A 17,756-nucleotide genomic window follows, 5' to 3' on the forward strand; every position below is an offset into this window, starting at 1 on the left:
CCCTGTATTGTGAAAAGAAGCACACGTAATTAACTAGATCCATCAGAGACGATGTAATCTTGACCTAGAAAGTCTAACAGATATGATTTTGGATTCTGCGCTTGAGAATGACCCTTAAGATCACAATCTTAATATACTAGAAGGTGGGAATAACATATTTGTGCACCTACTGTATGCAGAGAGAGCATTATATATCTTATCTCTTTAGATTCACAGCTACAAGATGGGTATCCAATTAGTCTAATGACCACATACCTCCTAGGGATAGTGAAATTATTAGATCAATTCTAAAACGATTACCATACTCTCTAAGCTCACTGAGAGAGGCACTTAATATGAGGACACATTAAAACTGAATCCAGAAAAAGCTCACTTGGCCAGTCTCCATTATTTCCCTGCTTGTGATTGTTCTGTATGGTATACAAGAGTTTATTTTCCCACTAACAAAGAAAGGGTTATATGTATACTTATATAGCTGATTCACTTTGTTTGTATAGCAGAAACTAACACAACATTGTAAAGCAATTATACTCCAATTAAAAAAAAGAAAGGGTTTATTTAGTTGGGTTACAAGGACTACACTGACCATGAAACTGAGTATTTCACCAGTATTAAATTGATTTTCAGGTCTTTAGTACACTGATTTTGAATAGTTAAGCATATGCTAAATATGCAGTAATAAAGTGATGGAGTCAGGTCATACTGTCAGATCATGGGCTTTGCTTCCCAAATCCATATTCAGTGAGTTCATGTTAATAACCTGAACTAGGCTATGAAGCGGGTATGTACACCAAGAAATTGGAAAATGGTATCAAGCAGGCTTCTCACCACCCCCTCAAGTTCCCTGCTTGGAAACCATCACTCAGCAAGTTGACATGTTATCTGGATGGCAGTGAACTGCTCCTCAAAAAGCAGACTGAAAGACAGGCTATTGACTCCTTAGCCTGGCCTCAGTCCAATGAGTTTCCATGGATGAGAAAACTCTTTGCCAACCTGAGATAAGTCTTGCTCAGGTGGCAATTTTACTTTTCCTTTGAGTCATTCCTTCAGCTTCTCTCTGTACCTTCATTTGTCCATCTTAATACTAAGAGCATCTTTTCTCCCTAGACTATTTTTCTCTCATTTGCAATAAATCATTTTAGCCTCTCAGCCAAGTAACAAAATCCCACCCATGTAATCCTCTGATTTCCTGCAGAAATATCCTAGACCCATTCATCCTGGGTAGTATACCCTCTTTCCCCAAAGCAGGGCAGCCACTGCTCATTACCTGGCTGTCTCCAAGTGCTGGAGCTTCAGGGCAAGGTCCTGCTGAGACTAAAGGAGAAACAGTGGGAGGTTTCCCCACTGCTTCCTGACTACTAACTGGTGGCAAGATATAACTAATTCTCCCCTAGAGCTGTAGGAACTGTGGGAGTTACCTAAGTAAATCATCCAAAGTTTCATCCTGGGACACTTTTTCTAGACAAACAAGTCCACTTAAAACATTATCTAGAGATTTTCGCCTGTGGCTGAGACACTGCGGTGAAGCTGACATATATTTCTGCTCTGCAACCTGGGGGGCGGGGGGCGGGGAGCTAGCTGGACAGAAGCGTTGGCTTTGGAGAGGAGAGGACTCAAGAGTCCCTAATGTCAGTGGCCTTGCTCCTTGTCCTGAAACACCAGTTAGGGCTCCTTCTTGCTGTCAACCCTGGTGTCTACGTGACGCACTCCTTTCCCAGGAGTGTCTTTGTTTTTTCAGTCTTGGTGGAAAATGTGTGAATGTTGCACCACCACACAGACAAAAGAATTGTGACTTATATCACAATCGATGTAGTGACTTCGTGGAGTTTAAATAATTGCATTACCTTCCTGAAAATTCATTTCTACCGCCAACACCATCTTCAAGAAGTTGCAGTATACAGCTGACATGGCCCTTCCGTACATCCCACTGAAAGTCACCCTTAAAAATATCCCCATTTGAGGAGAAAGGTCAGAGAATTCAGGTACACTATATATTTTTTTGAGACATTTCATCCAGAAAACCCCCATCCAGTGAAAGTAGCAGTACTCAAATACTCAAATTTTTTTTGGTAGGACTTTCCTTTGCCAGAACATTTTTAGGACTGAGGTATAAATGAATGAGATACGTATAGATTCAATTTTGCTTAAAAGGGGCAAGAGGATTTCAAGATTAAGAGAACAGATGCTTGGAGCAAAACATGATTTGAGTTTTATTGAACCAAGAAGACTGAAAAAAATGTCTAGAACACTCAGAAAATCTTTATCAAGTCTCAACTCAGCACTCCGGGGACTCATCCTTACGTTTATAAAATTCAGAGCTGATGAGTTGTGTGCCGTGAGTGTCTGCTTGAGCTTATGACTCACCTCTAAGTCTTGGCTGTAGGGATTTCAGCCTCCAGGATTACACTTAAGGGTCTAATAGAACTTGTTTCCCCCTTGGCTACACAGAGGCACCAACGAGGATCTTCATCCCTGATTACATTGGGGTAATCTGTCAATCGAAAGATGTTATTAAACTTATCCAGAAAAGACCAACAAGCCATGTTTAGGGGAGAGAAAAAATTACATTTTCAGATGTCAGCATGCCATCACAAATAGTCTCTAAAGTAACCAACATAGCTTAGGCAACATTAAAATTGAATCATTGGAAACACTAAAAATATGATAACAAGAGATAGCACATCATTCAGTTTTATGCACCCTGTCACATAAATTATGTGCAGCTCGAGTAGGTTATGCTCTTTTAAATTTCCCTCTGGGCACAGTTTTAATGGCAGCCCACAAGTTTTGATATGTCATGTTTTCATTATCACTTAGTTCAAAATACTTTCTAATTTCCATGACGTCTCTTCTTTTGATACATGGGACACTTAGGAATTAGAACCATGTTGCTTGATGTCCAAACATTTGGAGATTTCTTGGTTTTCTTTTTGCTCTTGATTTCTTGATTTCACTTTGGACAGAAAACATTCTGAAAATTTCAATTCTTTGAATTCTTGAAGATTGGCTCTAAGAGCCAGGAAGTAGTCCGTTTTGGTAAGTGTTCTATATGCGCTTGGAAAGGGTATGTAATAGTCTATGATTGTTGGGTAAAGAGACCTACATACATCAATGAGACCAAGTCTGCTAATTACATTGCTCGTATCTTCTATGCCTTTTTGGTCTTTTGTTTTATCAATTACACACTGCGTGTGCATGCGTGCTAAGTCGTGTCAGTCATGTCCGACTCTTTGTGACCCTATGAACTATAGCCCCCCAGGCTCCTCTGTCCATGGGATTCTCCAGGCAAGAATACTGGAGTAGGTTGCTGTGCCCTCCTCCAGGCGATCTTTCCAGGGTGTTTTTAAATCTCCAGTTCTGATTGTGAGTTTTCTATTTCTCCTTCTAGGTCCATCAGCCTTTGATTTATATGTATTTTGAAGCTATATTATTATTGCATACTAATTTAGGATTGCTATGTCTTCCCAGTGAATGGCCTCTTTCATTTTGAAAACTCTTTGTCTCCAGCAAAGCCTCTTGCCTTAAAGCTTAGTTTATCTGATGTTAAAATAGCCGTGCCAGAATTTCTCAATTACTGTTTGCATGCTGTGTTCTTTTACATACTTTTACTTTTGCCTTTGTTGTCCTTATGCTTGTAAGCAGCGTTTAGTTAGGGTTTGGCTATAACTTGAAGGTTGCTGTCTTATATTGAAGAGTTTTTATTTGTCTTTGTATTATATTTCAGCAGTTTTACTGTGATGCTTCTAGATGTGGTTTTCTTTGTGTTTATCTGCTTGAGGTTTGTAGTACTTCTTGAATCTGTAGCTTGATTTATTACATCCATTTTTCAAATTTTCATTTACTTATCTTTCAAATATTGCCTCAGAATCATTCTTTAGCTCCTTTTTTTTCCAGGACTCCAATTATAAATGTTAGAATTTTTCATCATGTCTTGTGCTTTTATCTCTAGTCTCCATTTTTTCTCTCTGTGCATCAGTGAGTATATTTTTCTCTTGACCTATCTAACAAATCATTAATTTTCTCTTCATCTGTGCATGACCTACTGTTAAATCAATCTGTTTAGTTATATATTTTAAGTAATATACTTTATAATTCCAGAATTTTAAACTTACTTTCTTGTGTATATTATGGTTTTCTGATGGCATTCTCCATCTTTTATCTATTTTCTGGAGCATATTTCATTGTTTTAAAGCCCATGTTTGAGAGGTTCAATATCTAGGTCTCATAAATCTCTATTACCATGTTATTTCTTTTACTTTTGGTCCTGTCTCTTAATACAACTGGCATTTTTAATGAAAGGTGGGCATTAGAATTAAAAATTTGTAAACTACCTAGCTGAACTTCCACTTCTAGAAAGTATTAGAAGAGGGGCAGTAAACTTAACCCAAACATGGGCTGAGTTGTGTTGAGGCTGGATTTCAGTCTTTGTAAAGCCGGACCTATTCCTAACTTGGTTTTGCTCCTAAAATGTAATCCTTTAGGGGTCAAGCTGAAAGCCTGGGTATTTACCAGGATCCCTCTTCCTAGGAAAACCCAGAACTCTAACAGTTATCTCTTAATACCATGAGCCTGCCAAAAGCTTTGTTTGGCTCTACAAAATTTTGTGGTAGTATGTCTTGACCTCTCAGTTTCTCTTGACTTCTGTCACTTAGGAATTATCAAAAGCCTTGAGGGAATAAGCAACTCGCGTTACCAGGCTCATGTCTCTGTGGTCCCTCCAGTCTGGGGCCTCACGTCCTCAATGTCTTTGTGGCACTGATTCAGTTTTTGTGTTCCCAGATTGCTGAAAGTCCCGCTCACATGCTCTGCTTCAGTTCAGTCGCTCAGTTGCTCTTGCCTCCCTTGTCAAAGATAAGGTGTCCATAGATTTATCTCTGGACTTTCTATTTTGTTCCATTGATCTATATTTCTGTCTTTGTGCCAGTACCATACTGTCTTGATCACTATAGCTTTGTAGTATAGTCTGAAGTCCGGAGAAGGCAATGGCATCCCACTCCAGTACTCTTGCCTGGAAAATCCCACGGACAGAGGAGCCTGGTAGGCTGCAGTCCATGGGGTCGCTGAGGGTCGGACACGACTGAGTGACTTCCCTTTCACTTTTCACTTTCATGCATTGGAGAAGGAAATGGCAACCCACTCCAGTGTTCTTGCCTGGAGAACCCCAGGGACAGGGGAGCCTGGTGGGCTGCCATCTATGGGGTCGCACAGAGTCGGACACGACTGAAGCGACTTAGCAGTAGCAGCAGCAGCATAGTCTGAAGTCAGGCAGGTTGATTCCTCCAGTTCCATTCTTCTTTCTCAAGATTGCTTTGGCTTTTCAAAGTTCTTTGTATTTCCATACAAATTGTGAAATTATTTGTTCTAGTTCTGTGAAAAATACCATTGGTAGCTTGATAGGGATTGGATTGAATCTATAGATTGCCTTGGGTAGTATACTCATTTTCACTATATTGATTCTTCCGATCCATGAACATGGAATATTCTCCATCTATTTGTGTCATCTTTGATTTCTTTCATCAGTGTTTTTATAGTTTTCTATATATAGGTCTTTTGTTTCTTTAGGTAGACTTATTCCTAAATATTTTATTCTTTTCATTGCAATGGTGAATGGAATTGTTTCCTTAATTTCTCTTTCTGTTTTCTCATTGTTAGTGTATAGGAATGCAAGGGATTTCTGTGTGTTGATTTTATATCCTGCAACTTTACTATATTCATTGATTAGCTCTAGTAATTTTCTGGTGAAGTCTTTAGGGTTTCCTATGTAGAGGATCATGTCATCTGCAAACAGTGAGAGTTTTACTTCTTCTTTTCCAATGTGGAAAAGAAGAATCCTTTTCTTCTCTGATTGCTGTGGCTAAAACTTTCAAAACTATGTTAAATAGTAGTGGTGAGAGTGGGTACCTTTGTCTTGTTCCTGACTTTAGGGGAAATGCTTTCAATTTTTCACCATTGAGGATAATGTTTGCTGTGGGTTTGTCATATATAGCTTTTATTATGTTGAGGTATGTTCCTTCTATGCCTGCTTTCTGGAGGGTTTTTATCATAAATGGATATTGAATTTTGTCAAAGGCTTTCTCTGCATCTATTGAGATAATCATATGGTTTTTATCTTTCAATTTGTTAATGTGGTGTATCACATTGATTGATTTGCAAATATTGAAGAATCCTTGCATCACTGGGATAAAGCCCACTTGGTCATGATATATGATCTTTTTGATATGTATCCTGGTAGCTCTCCAAACAGTTGTGATTTTTTTAAATCCCCCTTTTCTTGTTTTTCTCAGTGAGAAGTCAGCTCTACTTCAAGAGAGCTTGCAATTCTAGGGCCCTTTCAGCTTCTGTGCCTTTTCACATGCTGTTCCATTGTCCTTCTTCCTTCAAGACTCAATAAGTGATCACTTTCCCTTGAAATCTTCCCTGTGACTTCTTCTGTTCCCCTGCCATCCAAATGGCATTACCATCCTCCTAGTGCTGACGCAGGAGACATAAGAGACATGATTTTGATCCCTGGATCGGGATGATCCCCTGGAGAAGGAAATGGAAATCCATTTCTGTATTCTTGACTGGGAAATCCTATGGACAGAGAAGCCTGGTAGGCTACAGTCCATGGGATCACAAAGAGTTGGACACAACTGAGTGACTGAGTGCACACACACACACACACACACACACACAGAGCTTGGAATGATTTGCCAATGAAGAATTCCCTTCCAGAAATCCACAATATTCTACCAACAGTAATATTATACTTGTCCAATGGTGTATGTATATATATATATATATGTTAAATGCATCAATAACAGCTAAGAATCAGGACACAAATCATCTTTCGATTGTAGCATCTCTTGAAAAACCTGAAGATGTGGATTCACCAGGCTTAAATTCTACATGACAACAACTGGCTGCATAACAGCTATTTCCCTTTCATGGGGCAATGGCTCTCCAGTTCTCAGTCCCCAGCACTCTCCATGGTTGTACTTACATTACCAAACTCATCTGAATTACAACATCACTGACTCAATGGACATGAATTTGAGCAAACTCTGAGAGATAGTGGAGGACAGAGGAGGTTGGCGTGCTACAGTCACAAAGAGTTGGACATAACTTAGCGACTGAGCAACAACAACAATTGGCATTTGAGTTGGTAATCCTTGGTCTATGAGTGTGCCCTACCCATCAGTCTAACTCCTTATGAATAGACATGGTATCTTTTCATCTCTCTCCCAATACCTGTCACATTCCTGGAATGCCAGAGAAGTCAGACCATATTTGTAGACATATCTCTACAAGAATGCTATACTTTTAGAACTGTAAAATTATTCTGTAGAATATTATAATGGTGGATACATGGCATTATACATTTATCAAAACCTACAAGACTGTACAACACAGAGTGAACTCTAATGTAAACTACGGGTTTTAGTTTAAAATAATATATCAATCCGGGTTTGTCCATTGCAACAAATATACCATACCAAGTCAAGATGTTAAAATAGGTGACATTGTGAAGGTGGAATGCATAGGAACTCTATTTTCTGTGCAATTTTCCCATAACCTTAACTGTTCTAAAAGTAGCCTCTGTTAGAAAAATAAATACAAATGCTACCTATGAGAGTGACACATCCAGTACGATAAGTTTCTCCCACAGGATTCAGGTCAGGCAACAAGAGCAGAAATAGGACACCCACCTGTCCCACGACTTTCAGGGGCAGCAGGGAAAGAAGCCTTTCCTGTCTTGGGTTGTGGGTAAGGAATGACTCAGACACACAAGGTGGTGGCTGGTCTGCTTTATGCACTCTTGATCAGGGATACAGAGAAAGCTAGGATGATCCCAAAATAGCCCCAAAAAGGCCAACAGAAGAACAGCAACTAGAACCTGTTTCCCACTCTTTGGGACCTAGTTCCACCCATCTCCACCATGAAATGGAGGATTTTCCAGGTCTGATGTTTTGTCTCATGTTTTATATTCAGTGTAATAGGGGATTTTGCCTGCAACCAATCCGTCCAGTCATCCCAAAGTGCTAAGTCTTCAGTAACCCTCTATCCTGTTCTGAATCTGTGTTTCTTATCGCGACTGAGAGGGGAAGAGAGAAGCAAAGACTCATAGACTGTAAGCTCCACCAGAGCAGGGAACAGAGTTGTTCATTCACCGATGTACACATAGTAGACACTTCACTGATAGTTACTGAGTGAGTGAGTAAAGAATACTTCAAGAATGCAGCTTCAAATCACAAAATGGCAGATTGCAGCAATGGGGCCTCTATTGTGGAGGGTTATCTTATAGGGCATTCTTCAATCAAACATGCAGGTACTTCCAAGACCCATCCACATCCGTGCATCCTCTGCCCCTCGCCCCCCACCTTTCTTCGGGCTGCATGGCTGCATGGCTGCGGGCATGCTCAATGAGCCCCCTGCTGGAAGCAGTGGGCACTGCAAGGTAACCCATTGCTCTTGGCTGTTCTGGCCGTGGGAGGTCAGTTCCAGCTCTGCTAGCAAGAGACCTCTTCACATATGTTGCGCTGGATGGTGACCTGGACACCCGCAGAGCAGGCTTTCCATGGAAAATCAAAGTGTGTTTTGCTTGTTTGATGACCGGTTTTGGTAAAATGTTTTCTTACTTTTTCCTAGACATCGCCTGGTGCTATTACCAGTATCAGAGAGGTAAAAAAGTTTAACTTGACTGCTTTGGTTACATTACTTTCAGTGGGAGCGCTTCTTAACCAAGGATGTATTTTGTCATTAGTCTTCTCACACAGACCAAATTTCTGTGTCCTGTCAGCAAACTTCTTTTAAATAGAAACAGTTGAAAACACTCTTGTAGAGACAAGTTACAGGAAAATTTTTCTTCCCCTAAAGAAACTGATATGTTTTCCTCTCACAGACTGTAAGATACATGTAAAAGCTCAGAGCCAATCTGTGGCTCAAGTGTAGTAACTGCTTGGAACAAATGACCTGAATTTCTGTGTTCTCTTTTTCCCTGTGGTCTCAACCTCCTAATCTAATTAATATTTTCCAAGGCAGTTTTTCTTATTACTTTATCTCTTTTTATTTTATTATATGTGTTTCATATAATCAACTTCAAATCCTTTACGAAACAAAGCAAAACGTGTTTGAATAAACAAATAGTGAGGAAGAGAGAAGGTGGTCATCTGGGTGTTACGAGATAGGTGAAAGGTAGGTGGTGGCAGGGTAAGTGGGTAGAGATCAGGAACCAAAACCTCAGATGCCTGCAGGACCAGGCAGAGAGGAGAAATGAAGTCACGCAGAGGAAGACAGAGGGCACACTAGAGGTTTTCATGGCTCGAGGGGCCGGCCCCTGCTCAGCTCTGATAAACTGCTGCCAACGTGGTCAGGGAATCTCAGTTTCCAAGAGAAACTAGAAATCCAAACTTGTGCTTGAATCTCTCATCTTTAAATATTGGAAATTCCCAACAAAATACATTTTATAGGCCAAACAAGACCTGTCTTTGAACTCTGTTCAAGCTAAGGACCAACTCATTTTGCAACCTCAAAGCTAGATGGTTGGTACAAAATCCAATCCAGAAAATATTTTCCAGTCCAAGGAGAAGGAGATGGAAATGGCCATGGTCTTTCATCCTGTCGTGGAGGAGATCACAGACTGCTCATAGTGGAAGTGCCTCACTCTTACACGGGCAGAGAGCTTGCCAAAAGCAGAACTTCTGTGAGGCTGGTTTCAAACCAAATTGCAGCTTGTGCTGGAGGGAAGCAGAAGCCATTGGAGAGGCACATGGAAGCCAGATCTGCCTGGACTGGCCAGATTTGAGGTCCAGTTCTGTCTCCAACTGACTGTGTGAACCAGGACTCGGGCAAAGGCAGAGGCAACAGAGTGTAGAGAACTTCTCCTGCACTAGAAGTCCTCAACGTGGGCTCCAAGTGTTTGAAAGAGACGGGAGCTCAGGGAATGTGAGTTAGGTGCATTTGCTTTTTCTGAGAGGGCCTATAGCTTTCATCCAAACTCAGAAGAGCCTGTGGCCCCAAAACATTAAAGCCCACATAATCTGATTCATCTTCTCCAAACTTGCCTTCAGTCTGAGAACTACCTGTATAGCATCTACACTCATTAGATGTTATTCTGGTACTCTATCTTGCTTTAACCACCCCCAGCATTGGATTGTTCATCACTTTTTAAGGTTCTTATAGTTAGAAAAACTCTTGATCTTTTAGGACACTCATCTTCCTAATATTCTGATGGAGAGGGTAATGTTCCCCACTCCCCACCACACACAGGTTGTAACGGGACAGTGGGCATGAAAACATTTTACAGGACAAAGGCAATTTACAAACAAAAGATATTCTGATTTATTCTTGCTTTGTGGTTATCCCCATTGTATTCGCTCTCTGGGTTAATTTTTATCTTTTTGATTCAAATTCAACCTGACTTTGTAACTGGCTTATCATTATTTTTAATAACAAAAATAGTAATAACAAGTAGCACTTGGCCTCAGAAACTTTTAACCTCAGAAGAAACTATCAAGGAGGCTCCCATCTTTTCATTCTGTTTCCTTTTCCTCCAACCAGGGTGCTGGACCATCCTTCTTCCTATAGTGGGACCACTTGGACAGCACTCAGAGGCTCCCCAGGGAAAACAGGAATGTGAAAACCTCCACAGCTCCTTCCAAGGTTGCTTTGGAATATAGCTACAGTGGCCAGAACCATGAACCTTACAAAGAAAAAGAAGGGGCAGCTGGTGTGAAGGAAAGAATGCTTAGTTATGGGCGCCCCCATAAAGATTGCTCTAGGTTTAAACAATTAGTGTTGTCCGTTCCCAAATCATGACCATGAGGGTCATAATCAGTACATTTTTATAAAGGAATAGATTAAAATTGAAAACAGAGGACAGTTCCCATTAGTGAGAAAAAGTATTATTTCATGAAACCTTTGGTTCAAAACATTTTACAAAATTGTTCCTTTATGTATATGGATTGTGATGTAAATTGTAATTCTTACAATGAAAAAAAATTAAGAACCACTGGTTTAAGCCCCTAACACTCACCACGCCAGTGATTTCCCAGCGCTAGCATCTTGAATCCCAAATATGCAAATTTTCTTCAGTAACTGATGTGATCACAGTCTGACAATTAGAGGGTGATGAAAAAGCTAAACAAAAGCTTGGCAGTCAATGTCCAAATATTCAGATATTATAGAATCTCTTTGATATGGAAAATTGACCCTGCTGGTCAGCCAGCAAACAAACCAGTTCTGTCTTAATGAAGTGAGTTTAATATTTGATATATCTATAATTACTTAGTGCATTTTTAATGAGAGAGATGGTAAGCAAGTGCAGTTTCTGAGTCAGAGTCTCTCAAACTTCTGCAAAGGAATTTCCCTGAGCTTGTGAAGAATCTGATAATAGTCAATACTGAAAAGAGAAATCTTTTAAGCTTCTGGATAAGACAGACTTGAAAAGGTATACTAGATGCCTTCAAAAATACATGAGTTCTTCCAAAAATACTTTCATGTCTTCCTTGTTTACCTTTTAATATAACTTTCACCTCTTTTCACTGTTAAATTTCTGTGCATTTTTAAAATAAAGTTGCTACTAAATCTAATGTTAGAAGATTTAAACCAACAACTTGTTTTCTATTTTTAAATGAGTTAAAAATATATGGGAGAATTCTGAATTATACTTATGTGGGATTATTTGTTTGAGAATGCTACAGTGTTTCATAATTGCTACTTAACTTGTTAGCTGGTAACATAACAATAATTAATGGCTCTATTCAAATTATAAGGAAATTGGCCACTGGCAGCTATTTTGTGCAAGCAAAGTGTCATTTATATTGAGTAATATGCTCTGATCCCTGTGGGATAAGATGACACGTGTTCCCTAGCACATAAAAAAGATAACAATTGGAAATCGTCACCAAGTTCTTCTGCCTCTCCCTTGGAACTCTACCTCAATGTCCGTTACCTCAGAGAAGAGGTACAAGATATAAACTGACTTTGATGGGTTCCTTTTTCACTGGGGTCATTGTCTCAAAAGGAGAAGTGACAATTGCGGAAAGAATCTGATGCAAAGAGACGGACACTAGCTAGGGAAATGCGTGTACCCGTCCTATCCTCAGATGGAAACTCAGCCCATCCTCACTTTCCATCATGGGATATGACGGTGCGTGTACATTTCCAGAAGCTTGCCCATCTCATCACTACTCTTGCCAGTTCAGATTTACAGTTACTCAATACATGGATTTGGTGATGCCTGCCTGACAACAACAGGCCAGGAAGGTTAGATGGTAATTGATTCTTGACTGAAGTAAATTTGTAGAAAGCATTCTGGTAGGTCCCAAAGGAAAACACTTCTATGGTGGTTAAGTGAAGTGAAATGAAAGTTGCTCAATTGTGTCCGACTCTTTGCGACCCTATGGACTATGGAATTCTCCAGGCCAGAATACTGGAGCGGGTAGCCTTCCCTTCTCCAGGGGATCTTCTCAATCCAGGGATTGAACCCAGGTCTCCCACACCGCAGGTGGATTCTTTACCAGCTGAGCCACCAGGGAAGCCCAGTGGTGATGGTAAAACGTTCAAAGTTCCGCTTATTTGGATTTTGTGATCCTTCAATAGGAGATGGACAGAGCAATAGGGTGCTTTAAATGACTAAAGCTTCCTAAATAATAGTGCAAAACTATTGCACCGTAGTACATGTAAACAGTTGTTTGTAGAGCCCTTCAAATGCTTCCAAAGTTTTCATTTATGTAAAGTAGCTCCCATTTAAGTTACTTTCCTATTATTTAAGGATGTCTGTTAGATATTACAATACTGGAAAGTGGTTTCATATTTTTAAATTAATATTTAACATGCTATAATTTGTACTTTTTTGCCAAATCAAGCTAGCCTACCTCTAGTTTCCCAGATGGTAAGAATTTACTCTATGGTTTTTTAGTAGATTTGTCTCCCTTTGCTGTTCGGAGGATGTTAATCCATCTGCTCACTTACCTGTGTCTCTGGAATATTCAGATGAGCAGTGGAATATTCAGTGGGCAGCAAATTGAATATACAAAACAGATGTTTTGAAAGACAAGGAAATGTTTTTGTATGGACTTATTTTTAGCACTTGGAACGCATGTTCCTGGGCTGAAGTTCCCTCCATAGGTGGTGTCTAACACACCTGGAGTGGTGGACTGATGGTGAGATAGAAAGCAACTGAATAGAGAGGTGGGGCTCAAGGCAAGAAGGTCATCTGCAATGTGACCCCCCAGCCCATGACCCTATGTCCTGGTCACCACACCCCCCTTCTGACAACCCAGGCTACAGTCTGACAAGTGACCACCAAGGTGAGCCACCCCAATGCCATCTCTTCTGGTTCCAGATAAGATTGAAGACGAACTGGAGATGACCATGGTTTGCCATCGGCCTGAGGGGCTGGAGCAGCTGGAGGCACAAACCAACTTCACCAAGAGGGAGCTGCAAGTCCTTTATCGAGGTTTCAAAAATGTAAGACCTACATGGCTTCTGAAGGCCCAGGCAGCATTTCCCACCTGGGACTCCGCTCTCTCAAACGCCAAAGGGACCCCTCCAAGAGATTTTTGCATGTATGTAAGGAAGGCTGTTCTATAAAGGAGTCAGGAGAGCACGGTCGCTCACCAGCTAGAGAGAAAGGTGCCAAACAAGAAAGAGGCAGTCTCGGTGGATGGGAAGCCAGCCGGTGGCCCAGACCTGGCAGGGTGGCACAGCTTTGGCCTAGATACTCGCCTCAGGATAGCCCATCACACCATCAGTATCATTAGTGTCCCGGAAATGTGGGGATTTAGGTCTGCTGCTAACCCAGCTCACAGACTGAAGTAGCAGGCTGAAAGCCAACATGTTATCTCATGATTTCATGTATTTAACTTCCTGAGAGCCTGTCTGGAAAGGTACTGGTAGCCCTATTTTACATTCTTGTGGTAAGGACATTGAGAATCAGGGCTGACTCACTCAAAGTCACAAAGCATAGAAGGGGCTGAGCCAGGATCCAAACCCAGGTCTTTCTGTTAAAAATCCCACAGCCCAAACTCCCACCTCACAGTGCCCATTCTCTGATAACATCTCACCATTTTGCAAAGCAGCTTCAGTCCTAAAGTAGAACTTCCAGCCACTCTCCTTGGAGTCAGGGAAGTGCCCAGGTGGTTACCCGGTCCCCGCCCACCAGGGCTCATGAGGACCTCCAAAGCTCTCAGCCTCCCCCACTGACTCCGTCTCCCTCACACAGGAGTGCCCCAGCGGTGTGGTCAATGAAGAGACATTCAAGCAGATCTACGCTCAGTTTTTCCCTCATGGAGGTGAGTCCGGTCTTGAAAGAGACCCCTCGAAGCTCCCTCTCTGCTCCCGCCTCCCTCTCTGCTCCCGCCTCCTTCTCTGCTCCCTCTGGCTCCCTCTCTGCTCCCTCCGGCTCCCTCTCTGCTCCCTCCATCATGCTTCCTTCCTCCAGGGCCACAGGGCCTTGTTGTCTGCCTCCTCCTCAGGGTTGGGGAGAGCTCGGAGCAGTGTTCCTCCCTTACTGCAAGATGTGGAATTCACTAAAGCTTTAGCAGAAAAGAGCTCTGAAAATGGACCCTCTCCCAGAGATGGTAGTGATAAAGCAGTATCATAAAGTCTCTAGAAAGCTGGTGTGGTTATGGGAGAATGGGCCTCTGAGTCTCAGAGAGGCTAAGCAGCTCACTGCAGATCACACAGCTAGAGAGCGGCAGACCAGGACTGGGCCCCAGAGTGTCCATCCAAAGCTCTGCTGTGTTAGGCCCACCTCCCACTGCGCCGTGCTCCATCTTTTCCTTAAAACGGCTGAGGCAAGGTGGAATTTTGAAAAAGAACTTTAGTAAATACCAGAAGCTATAAAAATAAAGGAATCCAAAAACATGCAAGGTAAATAAAATAGTGCTTATGAATAAGGTTAGCCTGTGTGCCAGGTTCACAGGCACTCTGCCGCCCTGCCTGACTCCTGCAGGCACCTGCTCTGGCCCTGGGGTCTGGGGCTTCAGAGGCTTCCCATGGCTTCCGTGTGTCACATGTTAACTTACTTCCTGCCCAGGAGCCATCTCCTGCAGGACCCCTTCCTCGGGGGCCGATGAAACAGAGATCCAAACGTCCCAGACGCTTTTCGGGCTCTATTTCTCATACACCTCCCTCAGCAACAGACAGGTGCCTTCTCAGGCGTGAGTTCCAGTACAGGGCTCCTCCCCCAGCTGGGGACAGTTTCGCCCCATGCAGGCCCCAGACCCACTATTTGTTGAGTCCTGTTGAGCCACTCTTTATTGAGTTTTGACTATGTGGCAAACAACGATGGTTCTAATGATATGACTACGTGAAGAGTTAAACAGTGTGCAGAGATGGGAAGGTGAAGCTCAGAGAGGTTGTGTTACATTCCTGCAGTCACACAGCGAGGTAGTGATGGAACTGCTCTCTGAGCCCAGGTCTAACTGACCCTTAGTGGGTGCTCATTCCCTGGCACTGTGCTGCCATCCAGAAGAACATCTTCTACACACAGGACCAAGTCATTCATCCAACAAGAACTGTACTCAGAGACAGGAGCGTCTCTCCAGGGATGGCTAGACTTAGGGACGAAACCGGTCTTAGCTTTTGCTAGAACTTCCCCCCTAGACCCCAGGAAAACCAGACAGGTCTCAGGTCACAGCAGTGGCTTTTCCCACTCGGCAATCTTTTCCTTCCTATCACCCCAGCATCACCCTCTCCTCTTTCTTATTGCTTTAAGTGATCTCCCTCCCTTGTGCGGGGTCCCCGTTCCCATCACCTGCCTCTCCTTCTGTGCCTTGCAGATGCCAGCATGTATGCCCATTACCTCTTCCATGCCTTCGACACCACGCAGACAGGCTCCGTGAAGTTTGAGGTATGTTTGTCTCTCAGAGGCCCCAGGGCCCCAACAACGCTTCCTTTAAATGATGGGCATGTTGGGAGGAGTGGATCATTCAGTGCTTAAGTTCTATACCATTTAAGAAGGATTTCCTGAAGACAGAAGAAACAACTGTCTTCCAAGAACTCAGGGCCTCAGGGACTGACAGTCTAATGGCTCACATGTGCACCGGGCTGACCAGCGCTACAGCGCTGCACTTAGCACTCTACGCGAATTAACTCATTTAACCCTCACAATAACCCTAACAAGGTAGGGTTCTACTATATATTACCAGTCTACAGAAGAGGAAAATAAGATAATGAGAGACAGAGTGGCTTTCCCAAGGTCAGACAGTAAGAGGCAAAGGAGGGCTTTGAACTTGGGTGGTATGTTTCCAGAGTCCACACTCTTAGCCGCCAGAGGATGCCCCCACTTGTACGGTAATTGCAGCCCTGGGGGTAAGGCGACAGCCGATGTCAGCACACGCTGACTTCCCTTCTTCCTCCAGAAGCTCCTTCCCCAATATGGGGCAAGGTAGGCAGTGGAAGGTGGGTGGCGTACTGTGCTGAGCTTGGCCACATCCTTCAGGAGACAGAGGACCTGGGCGATACCATTCTGTAAAGACGGTCACAGAGTCTGACCCCCAGACAGAGCACCGCCCCACCCAGTGGCTCGCTGCTTAATGTCTCATGCCTCTTCCACTTCTCAGGACTTTGTAACCGCTCTGTCAATTTTACTGAGAGGAACCGTCCATGAGAAACTAAGATGGACATTTAATTTGTATGACATCAATAAAGACGGATACATAAACAAAGAGGTAAGTGAGCTGAGGCTAGGAGCACGAGAGAGCTAATCAGAGAGGAAATAGTCCCAGTCACGGAGAAGGCGATAGCACCCCACTCCAGTACTCTTGCCTGGAAAATCCCATGGATGGAGGAGCCTGGTAGGCTGCAGTCCATGGGGTTGCTACAAGTCAGACACGACTGAGTAACTTCACTTTCACTTTTCACTTTCATGCATTGGAGAAGGAAATGGCAACCCATTCCAGTGTTCTTGCCTGGAGAATCCCAGGGACGGGGGAGCCTGGTGGGCTGCCGTCTATGGGGTCGCACGGAGTTGGACACAACTGAAGTGACTTAGCAGCAGCAGCAGCAGCATCTCAGTCATGCGCATGACTGGGGCTGCTGCTGCTGCTGCTAATTCGTGTCCGACTCTTAGTGACCCCATGAATCCCAGCACGCCAGGTCTCCCTGTCCATCACCAACTCCCAGAGTTCACCCAGACTCATGTCCATCAGGTAAGTGATGCCATCCAGCCATCTCATCCTCTGTCGTCCCCTTCTCCTCCTGCCCCCAATCCCTCCCAGCATCAAAGTCTTTTCCAATGAGTCAACTCTTTGCATGAGGTGGCCAAAGGACTGGAGTTTCAGCTTTAGCATCATTCCTTCCAAAGAAATCCCAGGGCTGATCTCCTTCAGAATGGACTGGTTGGATCTCCTTGCAGTCCAAGGGACTCTCAAGAGTCTTCTCCAACACCACAGTTCAAAGGCATCAATTCTTTGGTGCTCAGCCTTTACACAGTCCAACTCTCACATCCATACATGACCACTGGAAAAACCATAGCCTTGACTAGACGAACCTTTGTTGACAAAGTAATGTCTCTGCTTTATAATATGCTATCTAGATTGGTCATAACTTTCCTTCCAAGGAGTAAGCGTCTTTTAATTTCATGGCTGCAATCACCATCTACAGTCATTTTGGAGCCCCCCAAAATAAAGTCTGACACTGTTTCCACTGTTTCCCCATCTATTTCCCATGAAGTGATGGGACCAGATGCCATGATCTTCGTTTTCTAAATGTTGAGTTTTAAGCCAACTTTTTCACTCTCCTCTTTCACTTTCATCAAGAGGCTTTTT

The 17,756-nt window shown here is 42.9% G+C and overlaps 1 protein-coding gene across 4 annotated transcripts in view; it reads left to right on the top strand.

The window, feature by feature from the left end:
* KCNIP1 (potassium voltage-gated channel interacting protein 1) overlaps positions 1–17,756 on the top strand; it is a 408,630-nt gene that overhangs the window by 378,253 nt on the left and 12,621 nt on the right. For all 4 annotated transcript variants that reach the window (XM_070357396.1, XM_070357398.1, XM_070357399.1 and 1 more), the window contains exons 2-5: positions 13,328–13,452; positions 14,207–14,276; positions 15,768–15,838; positions 16,551–16,658. In XM_070357396.1, coding sequence (XP_070213497.1) covers positions 13,328–13,452; positions 14,207–14,276; positions 15,768–15,838; positions 16,551–16,658 — 374 coding nt within the window. The remainder of the gene's footprint in view (positions 1–13,327; positions 13,453–14,206; positions 14,277–15,767; positions 15,839–16,550; positions 16,659–17,756) is intronic.

This window comes from Bos mutus, chromosome 20 (genome assembly GCF_027580195.1).
Source record: "Bos mutus isolate GX-2022 chromosome 20, NWIPB_WYAK_1.1, whole genome shotgun sequence".
Lineage (NCBI taxonomy): Eukaryota > Metazoa > Chordata > Mammalia > Artiodactyla > Bovidae > Bos > Bos mutus.